Source organism: Saccostrea cucullata, unplaced genomic scaffold, assembly GCF_032062105.1.
Source record: "Saccostrea cucullata isolate Sc308-1 unplaced genomic scaffold, CSIRO_AGI_Scuc_v1 ctg2700, whole genome shotgun sequence".
NCBI lineage: Eukaryota > Metazoa > Mollusca > Bivalvia > Ostreida > Ostreidae > Saccostrea > Saccostrea cuccullata.
Genome location: NW_026935395.1, coordinates 25,298 through 42,850, shown reverse-complemented (window position 1 = coordinate 42,850; position 17,553 = coordinate 25,298). Strand labels below are relative to the sequence as shown.

General features: G+C 33.7%; 1 protein-coding gene across 1 annotated transcript in view; it reads right to left on the bottom strand.

Annotated features, from left to right (window-relative positions):
• The window catches only part of LOC134242672 (CD109 antigen-like), a gene marked incomplete at its 3' end in the record, with an annotated part of 40,191 nt that overhangs the window by 18,738 nt on the left and 3,900 nt on the right, over window positions 1–17,553 (bottom strand). Inside the window, exons 6-16 of the mRNA XM_062724769.1 lie at window positions 11,138–11,222; window positions 9,560–9,599; window positions 8,891–8,975; window positions 8,546–8,682; window positions 7,887–8,122; window positions 7,352–7,699; window positions 7,135–7,239; window positions 6,121–6,183; window positions 5,714–5,905; window positions 4,496–4,645; window positions 2,409–2,513 (exon numbers count right to left, since the gene is read on the bottom strand). Coding sequence (XP_062580753.1) covers window positions 2,409–2,513; window positions 4,496–4,645; window positions 5,714–5,905; window positions 6,121–6,183; window positions 7,135–7,239; window positions 7,352–7,699; window positions 7,887–8,122; window positions 8,546–8,682; window positions 8,891–8,975; window positions 9,560–9,599; window positions 11,138–11,222 — 1,546 coding nt within the window. The remainder of the gene's footprint in view (window positions 1–2,408; window positions 2,514–4,495; window positions 4,646–5,713; window positions 5,906–6,120; window positions 6,184–7,134; window positions 7,240–7,351; window positions 7,700–7,886; window positions 8,123–8,545; window positions 8,683–8,890; window positions 8,976–9,559; window positions 9,600–11,137; window positions 11,223–17,553) is intronic.

The window sequence follows — 17,553 nt, the reverse complement described above, 5'->3', positions numbered from 1 at the left end:
AATAGCTGTTTGTACGGTGCGGGCATTGTAGCCTCTTTTGCATAAGTGGGACTTAAGAAGACCACTTTGCTCCTGATATAAGGCAGGGGACGAACAGATGCGTCGAATTCTGGTGGCTAGACCTTTAGGCACTCCCTTAAAAGTGTGTGGGGGATGACAACTAGTGGGCATAAGATATAGGTGGGAGTCTGTGGGTTTGGTGTGGAGACTGAATTCGATTTCACCATCAATCAGGGTAGATGTAGTATCTAGGAATACGTTTATCGAATTAGATATATCTACTGTAAATTTGATCGACTGATGAAAGGTGTTGGCAAACGTAATGAATGCTTCGAGGCTCTCGCGACATTCCACCCACTTCATCTCTATATCGTCAATGAAACGCAACCAGCCATGGGGCCTAAATGGTGCTTGAAGTAGCAAGTTGCGTTCCAGTCTGTGAAGACATTGGCATAGGACGGTGCCATTTTCGTACCAATAGCAGTGCCATTAACCTGCAGGTAATGTTCTCCATTAAACATAAAGTTGTTGAACTTGAGAAGATGTTCAAGGAGCTTAGCAAGGGACTCGGTAGAAGGAATATGTATGGATATACTATCCCAGACTTCTCTACAGGCTTCGATACCCTCATCGTGCGGAATATTGGTGTACAAAGATGTGACGTCCATAGTCACGAGGAGGGTATGATCTGGGAGGCCAGTAGAGGGCGTCTTGTTAATGTAGTCCGTGGTGTCCTTGAGATAGGATGGCAAATTCTCTACGTGTGGACGGAGATGTAAATCAATGAATTCAGAAATTTTTCTCCGTGGGGTTTCTAATTGCACTGACTATGGGGCGACCTGGCATGCCTTCTTTGTGTATTTTAGGAAGCAGATAGAATTGTCCTGGTCTACAGTCAATAGGATTTAAGGTCTCATAGACGTTGATACCAGTCTCATTTTTCTCAAACATATCGTCAAGAGTTTTGGTAATGGCTGTGGAGAATTCTTTAGTAGGGTCAGAGTCCAGTTTCTTATAGAAACGTTCGTCTGAGAGTTGTCTTTGGGCCTCCGCCATGTAAGTCTCTTTATCCAGTACTACAACTGTAGAGCCTTTGTCTGCTTTCTTGATTACAATGTCATCCCGAGTTTTTAATGATTGTAAGGCAGATCTCTCTTCCTTACTCAAATTGTCGGGAGTCTTGTCAGGCGCTGAAAGGAGCTTCTCTATGTCTGACTCAACGGCGTCAATATACGACTCAAGCGCGCCGCACTTGCCCGGTGCGGGTTCCCAGTCACTCTTGGGCTTATAGAGTTTGTGTTCTTCTAGATCGTCTAAATCTGGCTTGGAAGAGTCGTATGAATTTACTTCGGAGTCTTTTCTAGAGAAGTGCTCCTTCAAACGAAGTCTCCGGAAGAATGCTCGGGTGTCCTCTCTAACTTGTTTTTCGTCGACCTCATGTGGCGTGGGGCAGAAATTTAGCCCCTTGGAAAGAAGTGAGGTCTCCGATTCGGAGAGAGGAGCACTAGATGTATTGAGCACTGGGCAGACGTCAGGAGTTTGTATGGGTCCGTCCCTCGCGATTGTCTTAATGCGTTTGAAGCGTCTCGAGCGGGGTTTGCGTGTTTCGTTAACTCTGACCTCTGCCAGTTGTTCCTAGCGGAGAAATTTCTTTTTTTGAGTCTTATTGACTTTATTTGTTAGGGCCATATTATAGGTGTCTATAATATTATGGGCTTCATCAAGATCGGCCTGGGACATGATATCGTTGAGGGATGATTCTAAGGACTTGATCTCACTCCTCAATTGTCCTAACTTGTGGATATCCCAAGAAAGACAGAGTGACATCAATTGCTTAGAACATCTACTTGTAATAACGTCCCAGCGTTCCTGAAAGCGTTTGGAGATTGGCCCTATGTTAGGTGTAACATTTATCTGAAAGCCTTTCGGTATAATGTCACACTCTAAGTAGGTCTGTAAATTGGAGACCCGGTGTTCAGTTTTAATTGATTTTTGGTGTTCTTTCTTTAGAAGTTTAAATGTTGGGTTATCTTTAAAAGACACATTTGAAAGGAAATTACAATTGCCAAAATGATAAGACTACTGATAAGACTAAGTTTTTAGTCGTATGAAGTCGAAAGATTCAACGAACGATTGTTCTGTATTCTAACGGATTTCGTAGATAACTCGTGCACGAATTCAAAAATATTAAAAACAAACGGTACGTGAGTATAAAAAAATTTTTTTGTGGAATATATTGTGTTATGTATATGTATATATATACATATACACATATATTGTATTATATATATATATATATATATATATATATATATATATATATATATATATATATATATATATATATATATATATATATATATATAAACACCGAATAAACATAAGCGAGAGGAATATTGGGGTCATACCTGGAACAGTTCATCAGTATCTTCTACTCCGAAGAGGCTGGGTACCCGAATGAAGCAGGAACCATATGAGCAGTACTGGTCGTAACTTTTCAATTCTTCAAGCACCTACAATACCGTAAAAAGTTCTAAATAAGACAATCCTTTATATTACTATAAAAAATATTTTTATAACACTCTTTATGTAAACCATAATGCTAAATAGCGAGCGCAGCGAAACGACGCTTGCGAAACGAGCTCAATAGACTAACGTGTAAGAACAGAGAAAATTCGGAATAAAATCTGTACATATGTCAGGCAAATTTCTCTGTGAAGCATTCCCAGAATTCCTTTACTACCCGATGTACTTTGCTCTAATAAATAAATAAAAACGTAATGCATAAAAGGTTTTCAGTTTGTATCTAAACCTTTAAAGAAGGATATGGAGATAACGAACAGTATTCAATCTCAAAGTCCCTAAAACAATGCAAAATAAGAGCAGATCAAGCACAGACCTCCGAAACATCAGAGGAGAGATTCAGGTGCCATGGAGGAGTAAGCATCCCCCTGCTGACCGGTCACACCCGCCGTGTGCTCCTTGTCATGATCAGGAAATAACAGGAAAATCCGCCGTCAATTCAGTGTTTAAACAATAGATTAACAATTAGTGTGAAAAACGTCAGTCAGCATTTAACTCAATGATAAGTTGTATTTGCTGTCAAGGTCATTGTATCGACCATGGAACTTACGAAATGATGCCTTTAAACGAGACGGCTGATATTCCTGTTTCATCGACTTGCTTGTCAATAATTTACCTCGTTTTAGAAATTGTTTATACGTAGAGCAAGCTCTTGTATATCGAATCAACTGAGATACATATATATACTCTGTATGCAGATGATAAAGGTATATTGCTGCATAAGTAAGGGGAGTTGACGATAGAAAAAGTAAAAGTCATCACGTTTATCATACAGCTTTGTTGTTAGATTACCATTAACATCTTTTTCAAGTAAAATATCCAGGTATGAGACAGACTCTGTGGTTTCTTTTATCTCAAGCTCACCAGGATATATCGTATCGACGTAGGAATGGAAATTACTTGTTGGTACCCAAGGGAATTCCAACGGATTGTTGGAATACCTGGTCTCCAAAAACCACATAGATATTGTCAATCAGAAACTCAAGCATCTGTTTGATGTCAACTTCAGAGTACTTGTGTGTGCAATCAGAATGTGTTTTAACAAAATAATTTTGCAAATAACCAATGACCAGGTAAGTAAATTTACCAGTTCCATTTTTATTAAAAAAACAGCTGTCATTGATATCAAAAAGCCTGGACTTTAATTTATCGTTGGGAATGGTTGTACATAAAGTTGAAAAGTCGTGTTTTTAAGCTGTTGATTGCGGTAAAATCTTGTGATTTCAAATCGTCCAAAAGTTCTTTGGAATTTTTGAGTATCCACATCTGATTCACACCACTTCTTGAATATATTGTTGGACAGTACTCCTGGAGTTTTTCCTTCACTACTTTCAAAATCTTAGTGAGAATTAACGAAAGAGGCTTGGTTGAACATTTACTGGAACCTGCAATGTATCTTTGTTTGTAAGGATTTTTAGGAAGTTTCGGAATCCAATATATATAGGGTAGTTCAAATTCCTTTTGGATCAGTGGAATATTAAAAATATTTAAAACAGGCATTTGATTTTGAAGAATTTCTTCCTTAGAAAGGGAAGTATGAGTATAATAAAAAACAAAAAATAACTCAATGTTTTTCGACCAAAATTGCACTAGGTCTATAGTTACAACCAAACGCTCGGCTGTCTCCGTAAGCTCTGACGAGCTCTGTGACGTCGTGTGACATCACAGCTAGTCGAGATGTCTCGCGCGGCTTCATGTATGAAGTGACTTGATCAATTTTTATGTGTTTTTGATGGTACTAATGCGCTCGCCCCAAACCGTTAAACATATTAATTAATATTGACTTTGCCAAGGTAATATCCGTTTTTCAGAAAAACAAAAATATGATAATTTTTAAAATGTTTTTGTGCGAGAGAATTCAACTTATTTATCTTTCAAAATATATTTTTTTATGGTTTTCTCTGTAGATTACCGTGCTTTCTTTGATGTCGTTGTCATTACGTAAAATCAGTACACTCTTATCTACCGCCAACAAATGAACCGTGGAATCCGGATCCGCTTTGATGGACACCACCACTTCATTTCCGGGGAGTGTCTCCTGAACGTCAAAGTCTATTTCTATCTGTAAAACAATATATAGATCTAGAAAAATTATTTGATAAAGTTTATGGCTAGAAAATGGAAATCATTTTGATTCTAGATTATTTAAATGCTAATGAATTAAGGTAGTACAAAACACCCGTGGAATATGTTTTAACTAATTTCACGTACACCAGGAAAAAAAATTATATCACTGTAATGTCATGAATCAATGATATTTAGGACAAAAGTTATAACCTCTGTCGCATTTTTGGCCATATTTTACCAAAAATTAGAGAATCTATGTATTATTCATTCGAGAGCCTACATTTTTTTTAATCTGTTCTTGCCATCTTTAAGCGATATGACATTCTGTTATTATATACAAAGTATCTTTGTATCAATTTATAGTTGAGAAGTGATTATGGACATATTTATGACTTCATCCTTTCTACACAATAAAGGTCAAGGTCATATTTAGTAGTCAAAGTTATAGTATTGTGTCGCCATCTACTGATTCTTTTAATTTTAGCAAAGAATAGGTTAAACCTAGATATTTTTTTTAATGAAATGTAGTTAACACGACTCTCTTTTCATTTAATAGATCCTGGGGATGAATGAAATAAGTCTTACTTGGTTGTTACTGGAGGATATTTTTTAAATTAACAAATACATTAACATCTGTAATAATCTTTGTTGTAATATTTGAATTTATAGTATGATATCATCATAATTGTTTTAAATGGGTAGGGGTGTTTTCAAACATTTTTGACACCTGGGTATTTCACTGTGTATTAAATCACTTCCTATGTATAGGGACTAGGAGACAGGTGATAACAGGTAGACTGCTAGCCCCCAAGGCATTCACACCTGTACAGAATAAGCCCCTCCCTCAAATGGAATTTACCATCCGGTAAAAAATCTCTGCCTTTAAAGGTATTTGGGCAAGAATTGTGCAGGTAAATTTCTTTCATATTAAATACAAAGAAAGATTTTGTATCATAATTTTTTTTTTCAAAATATTTGACCTATCTGTTTTGTACTGTTCCTTAATGCAGCTGTAAATTATATTTTTCTTTTTAAAAATGACAATAAATACACAATGACGTACGTTGTTTTCAAAGCTTCCGTCAATATTAAAGCTGATAGCATCTGCTACAATTTCGCCGTCCTTCCTGACGTAATGGGTGATAAGGCGTGCCCTAGGTGTCATTTCTTTTATTATCGTCAAGTTAAATCTCTTCAGTTTTGAAGATTGCATATCAAGGCCCCCTGATTCAATAATCCCGCCTTTTGAAATAATCTGTATCGTATGAAAATATTGATTTTAAATAGTTCATTGGGATTATTAAAGGGTTTCATTACCGAGAAAATCCCGTTTGAGGACAGGTTTCTTTATAAAATTAAAATAATAAACAATTAAAAAAATCAGTTTCATCTAATATAAAGAGCATCACTTATCGTGATTTAGCTTTGCAAAACTACATATATCTGCAAATTATCTAAGTAAATTCTTACTTGATAGTATATGTTGGAAGTAATTTCAGTGGTCCTGATTTCAAATGCTAAGATCGATCCTACCTGACAATGAAAAATACAATACAGAGAGAGAGAGAGAGAGAGAGAGAGAGAGAGAGAGAGAGAGAGAGAGAGAGAGAGAGAGAGAGAGAAATGTTGCTGTGAATAGCAAAAAATTCAGCATAGCTCGAAATGTTACACCTCGATGTTTTTTTTATCATTAATGTTTTATTTTAGATGATTCGAATCCACCTGGCACCACATTTCCATTTTCTAAAATTTCAATGTTTATTTACTCCTGTATAATTTCCAATCAGAGAGGGATATTTTTATGACAGCACGTCCTGCGACAAGGAACTTCAGTTTATAGGCTTCTACGGTCTCATCAAGAGGACTGATCTCCACGTCCTAATGTGGTATTGTAGTATTTGTTGAAATATAATGTAATGAGACATTATATAGAAAGATATGGAGATAACGAACAATATTTAATCTCAAAGGCCATAAAACAATACGAAATAAGAGCAGAACAAAACACGGACCCCCAAAACATCAGAGGTGGGATCAGGTGCTATGGAGGAATGAGCATCCCCTGATGACCGTTCACAACCGCCGTGTACTCCTTGTCATGATCGGGAAATAATGGGAAAATCCGTCGTCAATTCAGTGTATAAATAATGGACTAAGAATAGTATGAAAAATTGTATCGACCATAGAACTTACGAAATGATGACTTTAAACGAGACTGTTGATATTCTTGTTTTAGAATTAAAGTAAAAAAACTCAAATGATACATCATATTAATCTATGAAAAGATTACACATATCTCCAGACGTTAATTGACTAGACTTAAAGTGATATATGAGTAATGAATTAATACATGCATGTAGCTTTTATGTCATCGAGAAGTTCGTACGTCTTTAAGCTTTTTGAAAAGACAAAAATCAACCCCAATTGAATTTTGATTTGATGTAAATAATTACAAATCCAAAGCGAGGACGTAAGAATAAAAACCTTTGGTTTCCTGTCTGTGTGAAGAAGTCTGACTTGCATGAAGGAGTTACTTGGTGATTTACTGGGCTGGAGATAAAGGGAAGAGGACAAACCATTGTACTCTGCCTGAAATAGTAATGAATGGGTAAGATTCAACAGAACATACAGCAAGGATTAGGTTCTTTAATTGGAAGTTCTACTTATAAAGAAAACGACAGAAGTCTCCATGACAACTTACATTTATGTAAATATATTCAGTTCCTTCAGGAATTGTTATTTCATGTTTGAAAAATCCATTGGCGTCAAGGTCGAGAAAGACTGGATTCATCGTTCTATCTTTAGTATCGATCATAAGAGAATTTTGTAGCTCATCATTCATAAGGCTCTCCAATTCCAATTCTATTTCCTGCTGTTCTGCTGTGTCCATATTAATTATCGTTATATTTTCATTTGGTAGGCCTGATTCTGAAGTCTTGGTAGTGTTGGACCTCACGGAGGAGAGAGGGATTGTGTGGGTCACAGTCAGCTTTACCCTCGAGGTAGTTGGAAGATAAACTGTTTCGTCATCTTGACGAGTCAATTTACCCTGTATTAGATATAAAATTTAATAAAAGATACACGAGGAACTAATTTAGTGAATCAATATAAGGTAAAAGTTATTATTATTTATTTATTTATTTATTTATTTATTTTTTTTTTTTTTAGAAAAATGACTTTTCATGGCATCTTTTATACAATACAATAACCCTTTATATAACATTCCCGTCTCTCACCAATACTGTGAAGTTAAGTCCAGGTTTAAATTTTGATGGAAGTGACTCGAGGAACTGTAATTTGTTTTCAGTTGGATAGAACTTAACAGAACCAGACGCACTTTGACGTAAACCAGTTATCGATTCAGTCACATTTACGTCAAACAAAAGGCTACTGTAATCTAATTCTCTAAGGCCTTCATCCTCTACGAGGCTCTTAAGTTTTGTATTCTCAACATCAAACTTATACTGGCCATCTATCTTTAAAAAACAAAAACATTTTAAATTTATTAATGTATCTAACAATAAAGCTTCTTTTAACTGTTGCATACAAGTATATTACTTCTTAATATTTGAGAACTCATATTTGATATGGATATTATAGAGGAAAGCTATGAATGAAGAAATATGTTTGATTTATTTGCCTTTATTATAATTTCAAAAAATACTGATGGATTACACAAAACATTATTTTACAAAAGATTTCTTTTTTACTGTAACTATATAATAGGATTTCTACATACTAGTAAGTATTTACTTCTTTCATTGACGAATTTTATTCATGAGGAGATTTTGCAAGCCCCTGATGTCACACGAGGGTGGAGTCACTTCAATTATTTAATTCTAAAGACGTTTTTTTCAGTGCTGAAATAATGACAATAAAGTAGGGATAAAACAACTTACTGGGGCACGATGAAAAATCTCATCAATTTGCCCTTGGCATCGCCTGAGCTGCTGATACACTGAAGGAAAATGGTTATATGGCGTACGGATTCTAATGTCAACCATTCCTTTTACTGGTTTACCAAATGTATATCTAAATATAAATGCTAGTATATAATTGTTATTTATATTGTTTAGATAAAGCAGATATGCCATGGATGCAACAAAGGAAGTAAGCATTAATTTTTAAAAATGGTGTTATTTATGGATTTTATTTACTGATGAATAAGTTTGTTCAATATGACCTTTTAGAATAGTTTTCTTTTTTATTTGATTGTATTTTTGAAGATAAACCTACATACGTGGAAATAACTTTTAAACTTGTTAAACTTCTATTGCTGACTCCGTATGGCGGAAGTTCCAACGTCACATTAAACTTTGGCAATACTAAAATATCAGCGGTCAAAATAATTTCATGATGTTATTTACAGTTGATTAAAAATATAATCAATACGTATAATATAACAATATTTATGTCACACGTGTTTTATTTCAAAGCAAGTTTTTTGATGTGACTTGATAAACAGTGTTTTGCTTTTTTTTCAACATTTCATATGAAGGGATTCAGAAATGAAAGGAAGAAAAGGGAGGTCTATAACAATTGTGGTTTAGATTTTACATTAAAATTTAAATGCATACACAGTATCATAAACAAGACATCCAATTCACATCATTATAAAGAAATAACTAAATCTGGAATATGTTCCTCATGATTTCAAATTCATATTATCATTCCGCAAAAAAACATCGATATCGGAGTTGAAAAGTAAAAATTAGGAAACAAGTAAGTAAGCTGTAACGGAATGAAATATAAAAAAAGTGATCGAAAATGAAGTAGGAGAAATAAATCTTGTTACAGTTATTCTCTATGCATTATTTCAATTTCAAAACGATAAAAGCAATAAAAAATTTCAAATTTCCTGAAAAAAAGTTTTTAATATTTAGTTTCATGAAATGTACATCTACTTTACCGTATTCATCCACAGTCACTGTCTTAGAGTGAGGTTCAGTCTGAAATCGATACATTTCTATCATAAAAAAATGGGACAGTAGCTGAGTCAATAGGACAACAAGTTTAAACAATTAAAATTACACCAAGTGTATAATATCTAATAAATTGTTAAAAAAGGTCTGTTGAAAAGCTGAACTATGTATATAATCTCAAATAAACTGTTATAAAAGTTCTCTTAAAAAGCTGAACTACATGTATATATATAATATGTAATAAACTGTTAAAAAAGTTCTATTGAAAAGCTGGTTAAACTAAAGTTATATCTGGAGACAAAGATACAGTATTTTTATTAAAACAAGCTAATTCAGAGAATTTGTGTCCCCCGCTTAGGGAAAAAGAAACCATGCGCAGTTCGGGGGGGGGGGGGGGGTCGGATCCCCCTGACTGAATTTGTAGAATTATTAAATGTATACATGTATATTGAAGCAAATAAAATATGCCAATATGGAGATAAAGGTTTGATTGCTTATTCTTTACTATGTGTATAGAAGATTCTTTTTATAGGGAATATTTATCACACTGTAATGATGAATTTATGAGTTTGTACAAGCCAAACCTCATAAATTTTTTCATTTCACATGAATAGTATCATTTAGTAAAAAAAAAAAAGTATTTCGAAAAAAAAACTTAGATCGCCCGGGATGCGAACTCGGACCCTCTCACATGTGAAGCGAGAGACATCCCTCTAGACCACGGAGCCGCTCTAAACTTGCGAAAATTATATGCAAACATGAAGTCACATACATGTATATATTCACGTTCGATATTATCAAAATTTTACACAATGCATGATATCTAATTTAACATTTATTAAACAGTTCTAATAGATATAATAAGAATATGAAGTCCACCGAGAACCTGTTTTATACGTAATAACTCTCCTCATGCCCCTGTGCTAAAAATAGCGACATATAATACAATAAATACTAATAAAACAAACGGTGGGACACTTTGAGAGGGGTGAGAGAGGTCCTAGGGAGTTTTGGTATAAAATTACATTGCAAAAGCTCAAAATCTTCTTGAAATATTGCCCGAAAATGATAGTGTTTCATACAGACAGAATGTATATATTTACGACCTTGAACTTTGACCTTTTGCCCTCAAAATCAATAGGGGTCTTCCTTCGGCCACAGGGAGTTGTTATGTAAAATTTCATTGCAAAAGCTCAAAGAGTTCTTGAGATATCGCGCCGAAATGAAAGTTTTTTTAAAAGACAGAATCTGCGAATTTATTACCTTGACCTTTGACCTTTTGACCCCAAAATCAATAGGGTTCTTCTTTAGTCCATAGGGAGTTGCTATGCCAGATTTCATTGGAAAAGCTCAAAGGGTTCTCAAGATATCGTGTGGAAACGAAAGCGTTACAGACAGACAGAAATACGGACGGACGGACAGACCCAAATTAATATCCCCCACTTTTCAAGCGGGGGACAAAAATACCTATGCTTTGATGAAAGAAAGATTATATCTGGTATGGACCAATTACGAGACAGGATTAGAAACAAAAGAAATAACAAGCAAATAAGAGCCTCTCTTACCCCTTGTAGAGCCTTTATCTTCCACTCCCCGAGTACAGGATGGTCCGACATGACTAAACTGTCTGTAAACACTCCATTATCAGGTGGCAGAGGATAGTTTCGAATAAAGTACCGGTCAAAAAATAGAAAAAATAGAGAAACCTGAGGTTTGAATGCATATTATAGGTAATTTTATAGCTAGAATATTTTATGGGTGCATTTGGAGGGAATTGGTGGCCTTGTGTATTTTATTGAAATATGACACTTTAGTGTCACTACTACTGTATATGGGATATGGACTAGAAATACGAAACTAAGCTCAAAACTCGCTCTACCGGTATTTCACCAGAAAAGCGGGGTGGGTTAACAGGATGAATTGTAGCTTGAAAACGAGGTGGTTGAGCCCATATCTCTTGCTGTTCATTGGTATGTACAAATGTTATTCTGCAATTTGTGTGGTAGCTTAGGTCAGGCGCACGGGCCTGGAAGCAGATGCGGCTGCGGCGAAATAGTGAAAATAGGCTTGATTCACATAAAATTTTGAGATTGTCCCTGCGCCATCTTTAGGGCTCATTGTGTAAGTTGTACATGTTTTATTCCTAAAAGCTTCAAATTTCTCAAGGGACTACATCATACTATTATTACATGTAGAGGGAATTTAAAATTTTTCAATGCACATTTTAAAAGCAGCTCAATATTAAGTAAACCGTCAGTCAAACGTTTTGATTGCAAAAAAAACTATCCTCTGCCACCTTCAAGAATGCATCAATTTTTAGAAATGTGAATTTTAGTCTGATTTTTATACAAAAGGGTTTATTCATGTATGTCAATTTAAAAAAATACTTTGTTTCTGTTATTTAAAATCTGTACAGCTGGGTATATTCACTAAAAAGCAAGGGGGGTTACTCTTTTCCAGCATACATTTTTAAAGACTTTGAACCATCAGCATAATAAATCATATAAGATTTAGGCATTTTTTGCCAGAGAATAAATTAATTGTTTGAATTTGATACTTTGGGTATTGTCGCATAATTAAAATCATGTCTTGCTTTAATTAATTAAATGTAATTAGAATTTAAGTGTATTAATTAGTGCGATATCACTGAAATTACATAAATTTGCCATTTTTTCCACCTAAATTACTAAATATAAATATTTTGAAAATAAAAATCAGTCAGCATACCTAAATGTCACTAAACCTAACCACATATAGTACAAAAAAACTTAGTTTGCTTCATTTTTCCAAATTTAACCTATTCTGTTATTTATGATTTCATGAAATATGCCCCCCCCCCTTTTTAATTTTTAATTTATCTATATTTAAATGTGACAGAATCTAAATTTTTCAGTGGTTTGCTATAAAAGGACTATTTTTCTTTGAATAATAACAAAACAAGGAGTTTATATTGCATATTTAATGAAGTAATATCAATAAAATGTGCATTTTCATGTAATTATTGAATTCTGCTAGGCCCATATAATCTGCCCACAATTGCCCAGGATGGACAGAATAATCACTTTTAGTTTTCAGGAGAATGAAATGTATGTATTTGATTACTCATAACTGTTAAAAGTGAATATCAGACACTTAGAAAAAATTCAGCTAGGAGAAACAGATTTTTACAGTGCATTTACATTACACTGAAGAAATGGCTGCAGGGGTAGGGTGTTGAACTGCCATTTCCTGGACACTTTTTCTTTAGCATGTGATGCAAGAGGGGTTTTCATATATCATGATAAATATCTTGAAAGTTGAAAGGGGTTTTAACTTTGCAAAAGAGTTATAGGTATATAAAACCAAGTGAAAAAGAGATAAAATGGAATTTCACAGAACATGAAAAATAGGGGAGTATGTGATACATGTGAGTACATTTCACCAAGATGTGCACTTTATATTTGACTTTTTACATATAACTGTATTTGAAATAGATTAAAATTACCATTTAACACTTTTTTGATGGTGTATTGATCATTTGGAGTTGTAAGAATTGCTTTTGTTTTATGTGGAACAAACAATATGGGGTTAAGGTGGTTGACCGAGAATTGGTGAGGTCTCTTATTTGGCCATAACTTTTTTATTTTTCAATGAATCAAAACATATTTGGTATATTTTTACTCAGAATTGCATGTTCTTTCTGAATTGAGCAAGGTTTGTTAATTGCAAGACAAACTTTGAAAGTTAAAGGTGGCAGAGGATAGTTTCGAATAAAGTACCGGTCAAAAAATAGAAAAAATAGAGAAACCTGAGGTTTGAATGCATATTATAGGTAATTTTATAGCTAGAATATTTTATGGGTGCATTTGGAGGGAATTGGTGGCCTTGTGTATTTTATTGAAATATGACACTTTAGTGTCACTACTACTGTATATGGGATATGGACTAGAAATACGAAACTAAGCTCAAAACTCGCTCTACCGGTATTTCACCAGAAAAGCGGGGTGGGTTAACAGGATGAATTGTAGCTTGAAAACGAGGTGGTTGAGCCCATATCTCTTGCTGTTCATTGGTATGTACAAATGTTATTCTGCAATTTGTGTGGTAGCTTAGGTCAGGCGCACGGGCCTGGAAGCAGATGCGGCTGCGGCGAAATAGTGAAAATAGGCTTGATTCACATAAAATTTTGAGATTGTCCCTGCGCCATCTTTAGGGCTCATTGTGTAAGTTGTACATGTTTTATTCCTAAAAGCTTCAAATTTCTCAAGGGACTACATCATACTATTATTACATGTAGAGGGAATTTAAAATTTTTCAATGCACATTTTAAAAGCAGCTCAATATTAAGTAAACCGTCAGTCAAACGTTTTGATTGCAAAAAAAACTATCCTCTGCCACCTTCAAGAATGCATCAATTTTTAGAAATGTGAATTTTAGTCTGATTTTTATACAAAAGGGTTTATTCATGTATGTCAATTTAAAAAAATACTTTGTTTCTGTTATTTAAAATCTGTACAGCTGGGTATATTCACTAAAAAGCAAGGGGGGTTACTCTTTTCCAGCATACATTTTTAAAGACTTTGAACCATCAGCATAATAAATCATATAAGATTTAGGCATTTTTTGCCAGAGAATAAATTAATTGTTTGAATTTGATACTTTGGGTATTGTCGCATAATTAAAATCATGTCTTGCTTTAATTAATTAAATGTAATTAGAATTTAAGTGTATTAATTAGTGCGATATCACTGAAATTACATAAATTTGCCATTTTTTCCACCTAAATTACTAAATATAAATATTTTGAAAATAAAAATCAGTCAGCATACCTAAATGTCACTAAACCTAACCACATATAGTACAAAAAAACTTAGTTTGCTTCATTTTTCCAAATTTAACCTATTCTGTTATTTATGATTTCATGAAATATGCCCCCCCCCTTTTTAATTTTTAATTTATCTATATTTAAATGTGACAGAATCTAAATTTTTCAATGGTTTGCTATAAAAGGACTATTTTTCTTTGAATAATAACAAAACAAGGAGTTTATATTGCATATTTAATGAAGTAATATCAATAAAATGTGCATTTTCATGTAATTATTGAATTCTGCTAGGCCCATATAATCTGCCCACAATTGCCCAGGATGGACAGAATAATCACTTTTAGTTTTCAGGAGAATGAAATGTATGTATTTGATTACTCATAACTGTTAAAAGTGAATATCAGACACTTAGAAAAAATTCAGCTAGGAGAAACAGATTTTTACAGTGCATTTACATTACACTGAAGAAATGGCTGCAGGGGTAGGGTGTTGAACTGCCATTTCCTGGACACTTTTTCTTTAGCATGTGATGCAAGAGGGGTTTTCATATATCATGATAAATATCTTGAAAGTTGAAAGGGGTTTTAACTTTGCAAAAGAGTTATAGGTATATAAAACCAAGTGAAAAAGAGATAAAATGGAATTTCACAGAACATGAAAAATAGGGGAGTATGTGATACATGTGAGTACATTTCACCAAGATGTGCACTTTATATTTGACTTTTTACATATAACTGTATTTGAAATAGATTAAAATTACCATTTAACACTTTTTTGATGGTGTATTGATCATTTGGAGTTGTAAGAATTGCTTTTGTTTTATGTGGAACAAACAATATGGGGTTAAGGTGGTTGACCGAGAATTGGTGAGGTCTCTTATTTGGCCATAACTTTTTTATTTTTCAATGAATCAAAACATATTTGGTATATTTTTACTCAGAATTGCATGTTCTTTCTGAATTGAGCAAGGTTTGTTAATTGCAAGACAAACTTTGAAAGTTAAAGGTGGCAGAGGATAGTTTCGAATAAAGTACCGGTCAAAAAATAGAAAAAATAGAGAAACCTGAGGTTTGAATGCATATTATAGGTAATTTTATAGCTAGAATATTTTATGGGTGCATTTGGAGGGAATTGGTGGCCTTGTGTATTTTATTGAAATATGACACTTTAGTGTCACTACTACTGTATATGGGATATGGACTAGAAATACGAAACTAAGCTCAAAACTCGCTCTACCGGTATTTCACCAGAAAAGCGGGGTGGGTTAACAGGATGAATTGTAGCTTGAAAACGAGGTGGTTGAGCCCATATCTCTTGCTGTTCATTGGTATGTACAAATGTTATTCTGCAATTTGTGTGGTAGCTTAGGTCAGGCGCACGGGCCTGGAAGCAGATGCGGCTGCGGCGAAATAGTGAAAATAGGCTTGATTCACATAAAATTTTGAGATTGTCCCTGCGCCATCTTTAGGGCTCATTGTGTAAGTTGTACATGTTTTATTCCTAAAAGCTTCAAATTTCTCAAGGGACTACATCATACTATTATTACATGTAGAGGGAATTTAAAATTTTTCAATGCACATTTTAAAAGCAGCTCAATATTAAGTAAACCGTCAGTCAAACGTTTTGATTGCAAAAAAAACTATCCTCTGCCACCTTCAAGAATGCATCAATTTTTAGAAATGTGAATTTTAGTCTGATTTTTATACAAAAGGGTTTATTCATGTATGTCAATTTAAAAAAATACTTTGTTTCTGTTATTTAAAATCTGTACAGCTGGGTATATTCACTAAAAAGCAAGGGGGGTTACTCTTTTCCAGCATACATTTTTAAAGACTTTGAACCATCAGCATAATAAATCATATAAGATTTAGGCATTTTTTGCCAGAGAATAAATTAATTGTTTGAATTTGATACTTTGGGTATTGTCGCATAATTAAAATCATGTCTTGCTTTAATTAATTAAATGTAATTAGAATTTAAGTGTATTAATTAGTGCGATATCACTGAAATTACATAAATTTGCCATTTTTTCCACCTAAATTACTAAATATAAATATTTTGAAAATAAAAATCAGTCAGCATACCTAAATGTCACTAAACCTAACCACATATAGTACAAAAAAAACTTAGTTTGCTTCATTTTTCCAAATTTAACCTATTCTGTTATTTATGATTTCATGAAATATGCCCCCCCCCCTTTTTAATTTTTAATTTATCTATATTTAAATGTGACAGAATCTAAATTTTTCAATGGTTTGCTATAAAAGGACTATTTTTCTTTGAATAATAACAAAACAAGGAGTTTATATTGCATATTTAATGAAGTAATATCAATAAAATGTGCATTTTCATGTAATTATTGAATTCTGCTAGGCCCATATAATCTGCCCACAATTGCCCAGGATGGACAGAATAATCACTTTTAGTTTTCAGGAGAATGAAATGTATGTATTTGATTACTCATAACTGTTAAAAGTGAATATCAGACACTTAGAAAAAATTCAGCTAGGAGAAACAGATTTTTACAGTGCATTTACATTACACTGAAGAAATGGCTGCAGGGGTAGGGTGTTGAACTGCCATTTCCTGGACACTTTTTCTTTAGCATGTGATGCAAGAGGGGTTTTCATATATCATGATAAATATCTTGAAAGTTGAAAGGGGTTTTAACTTTGCAAAAGAGTTATAGGTATATAAAACCAAGTGAAAAAGAGATAAAATGGAATTTCACAGAACATGAAAAATAGGGGAGTATGTGATACATGTGAGTACATTTCACCAAGATGTGCACTTTATATTTGACTTTTTACATATAACTGTATTTGAAATAGATTAAAATTACCATTTAACACTTTTTTGATGGTGTATTGATCATTTGGAGTTGTAAGAATTGCTTTTGTTTTATGTGGAACAAACAATATGGGGTTAAGGTGGTTGACCGAGAATTGGTGAGGTCTCTTATTTGGCCATAACTTTTTTATTTTTCAATGAATCAAAACATATTTGGTATATTTTTACTCAGAATTGCATGTTCTTTCTGAATTGAGCAAGGTTTGTTAATTGCAAGACAAACTTTGAAAGTTAAAGGTGGCAGAGGATAGTTTCGAATAAAGTACCGGTCAAAAAATAGAAAAAATAGAGAAACCTGAGGTTTGAATGCATATTATAGGTAATTTT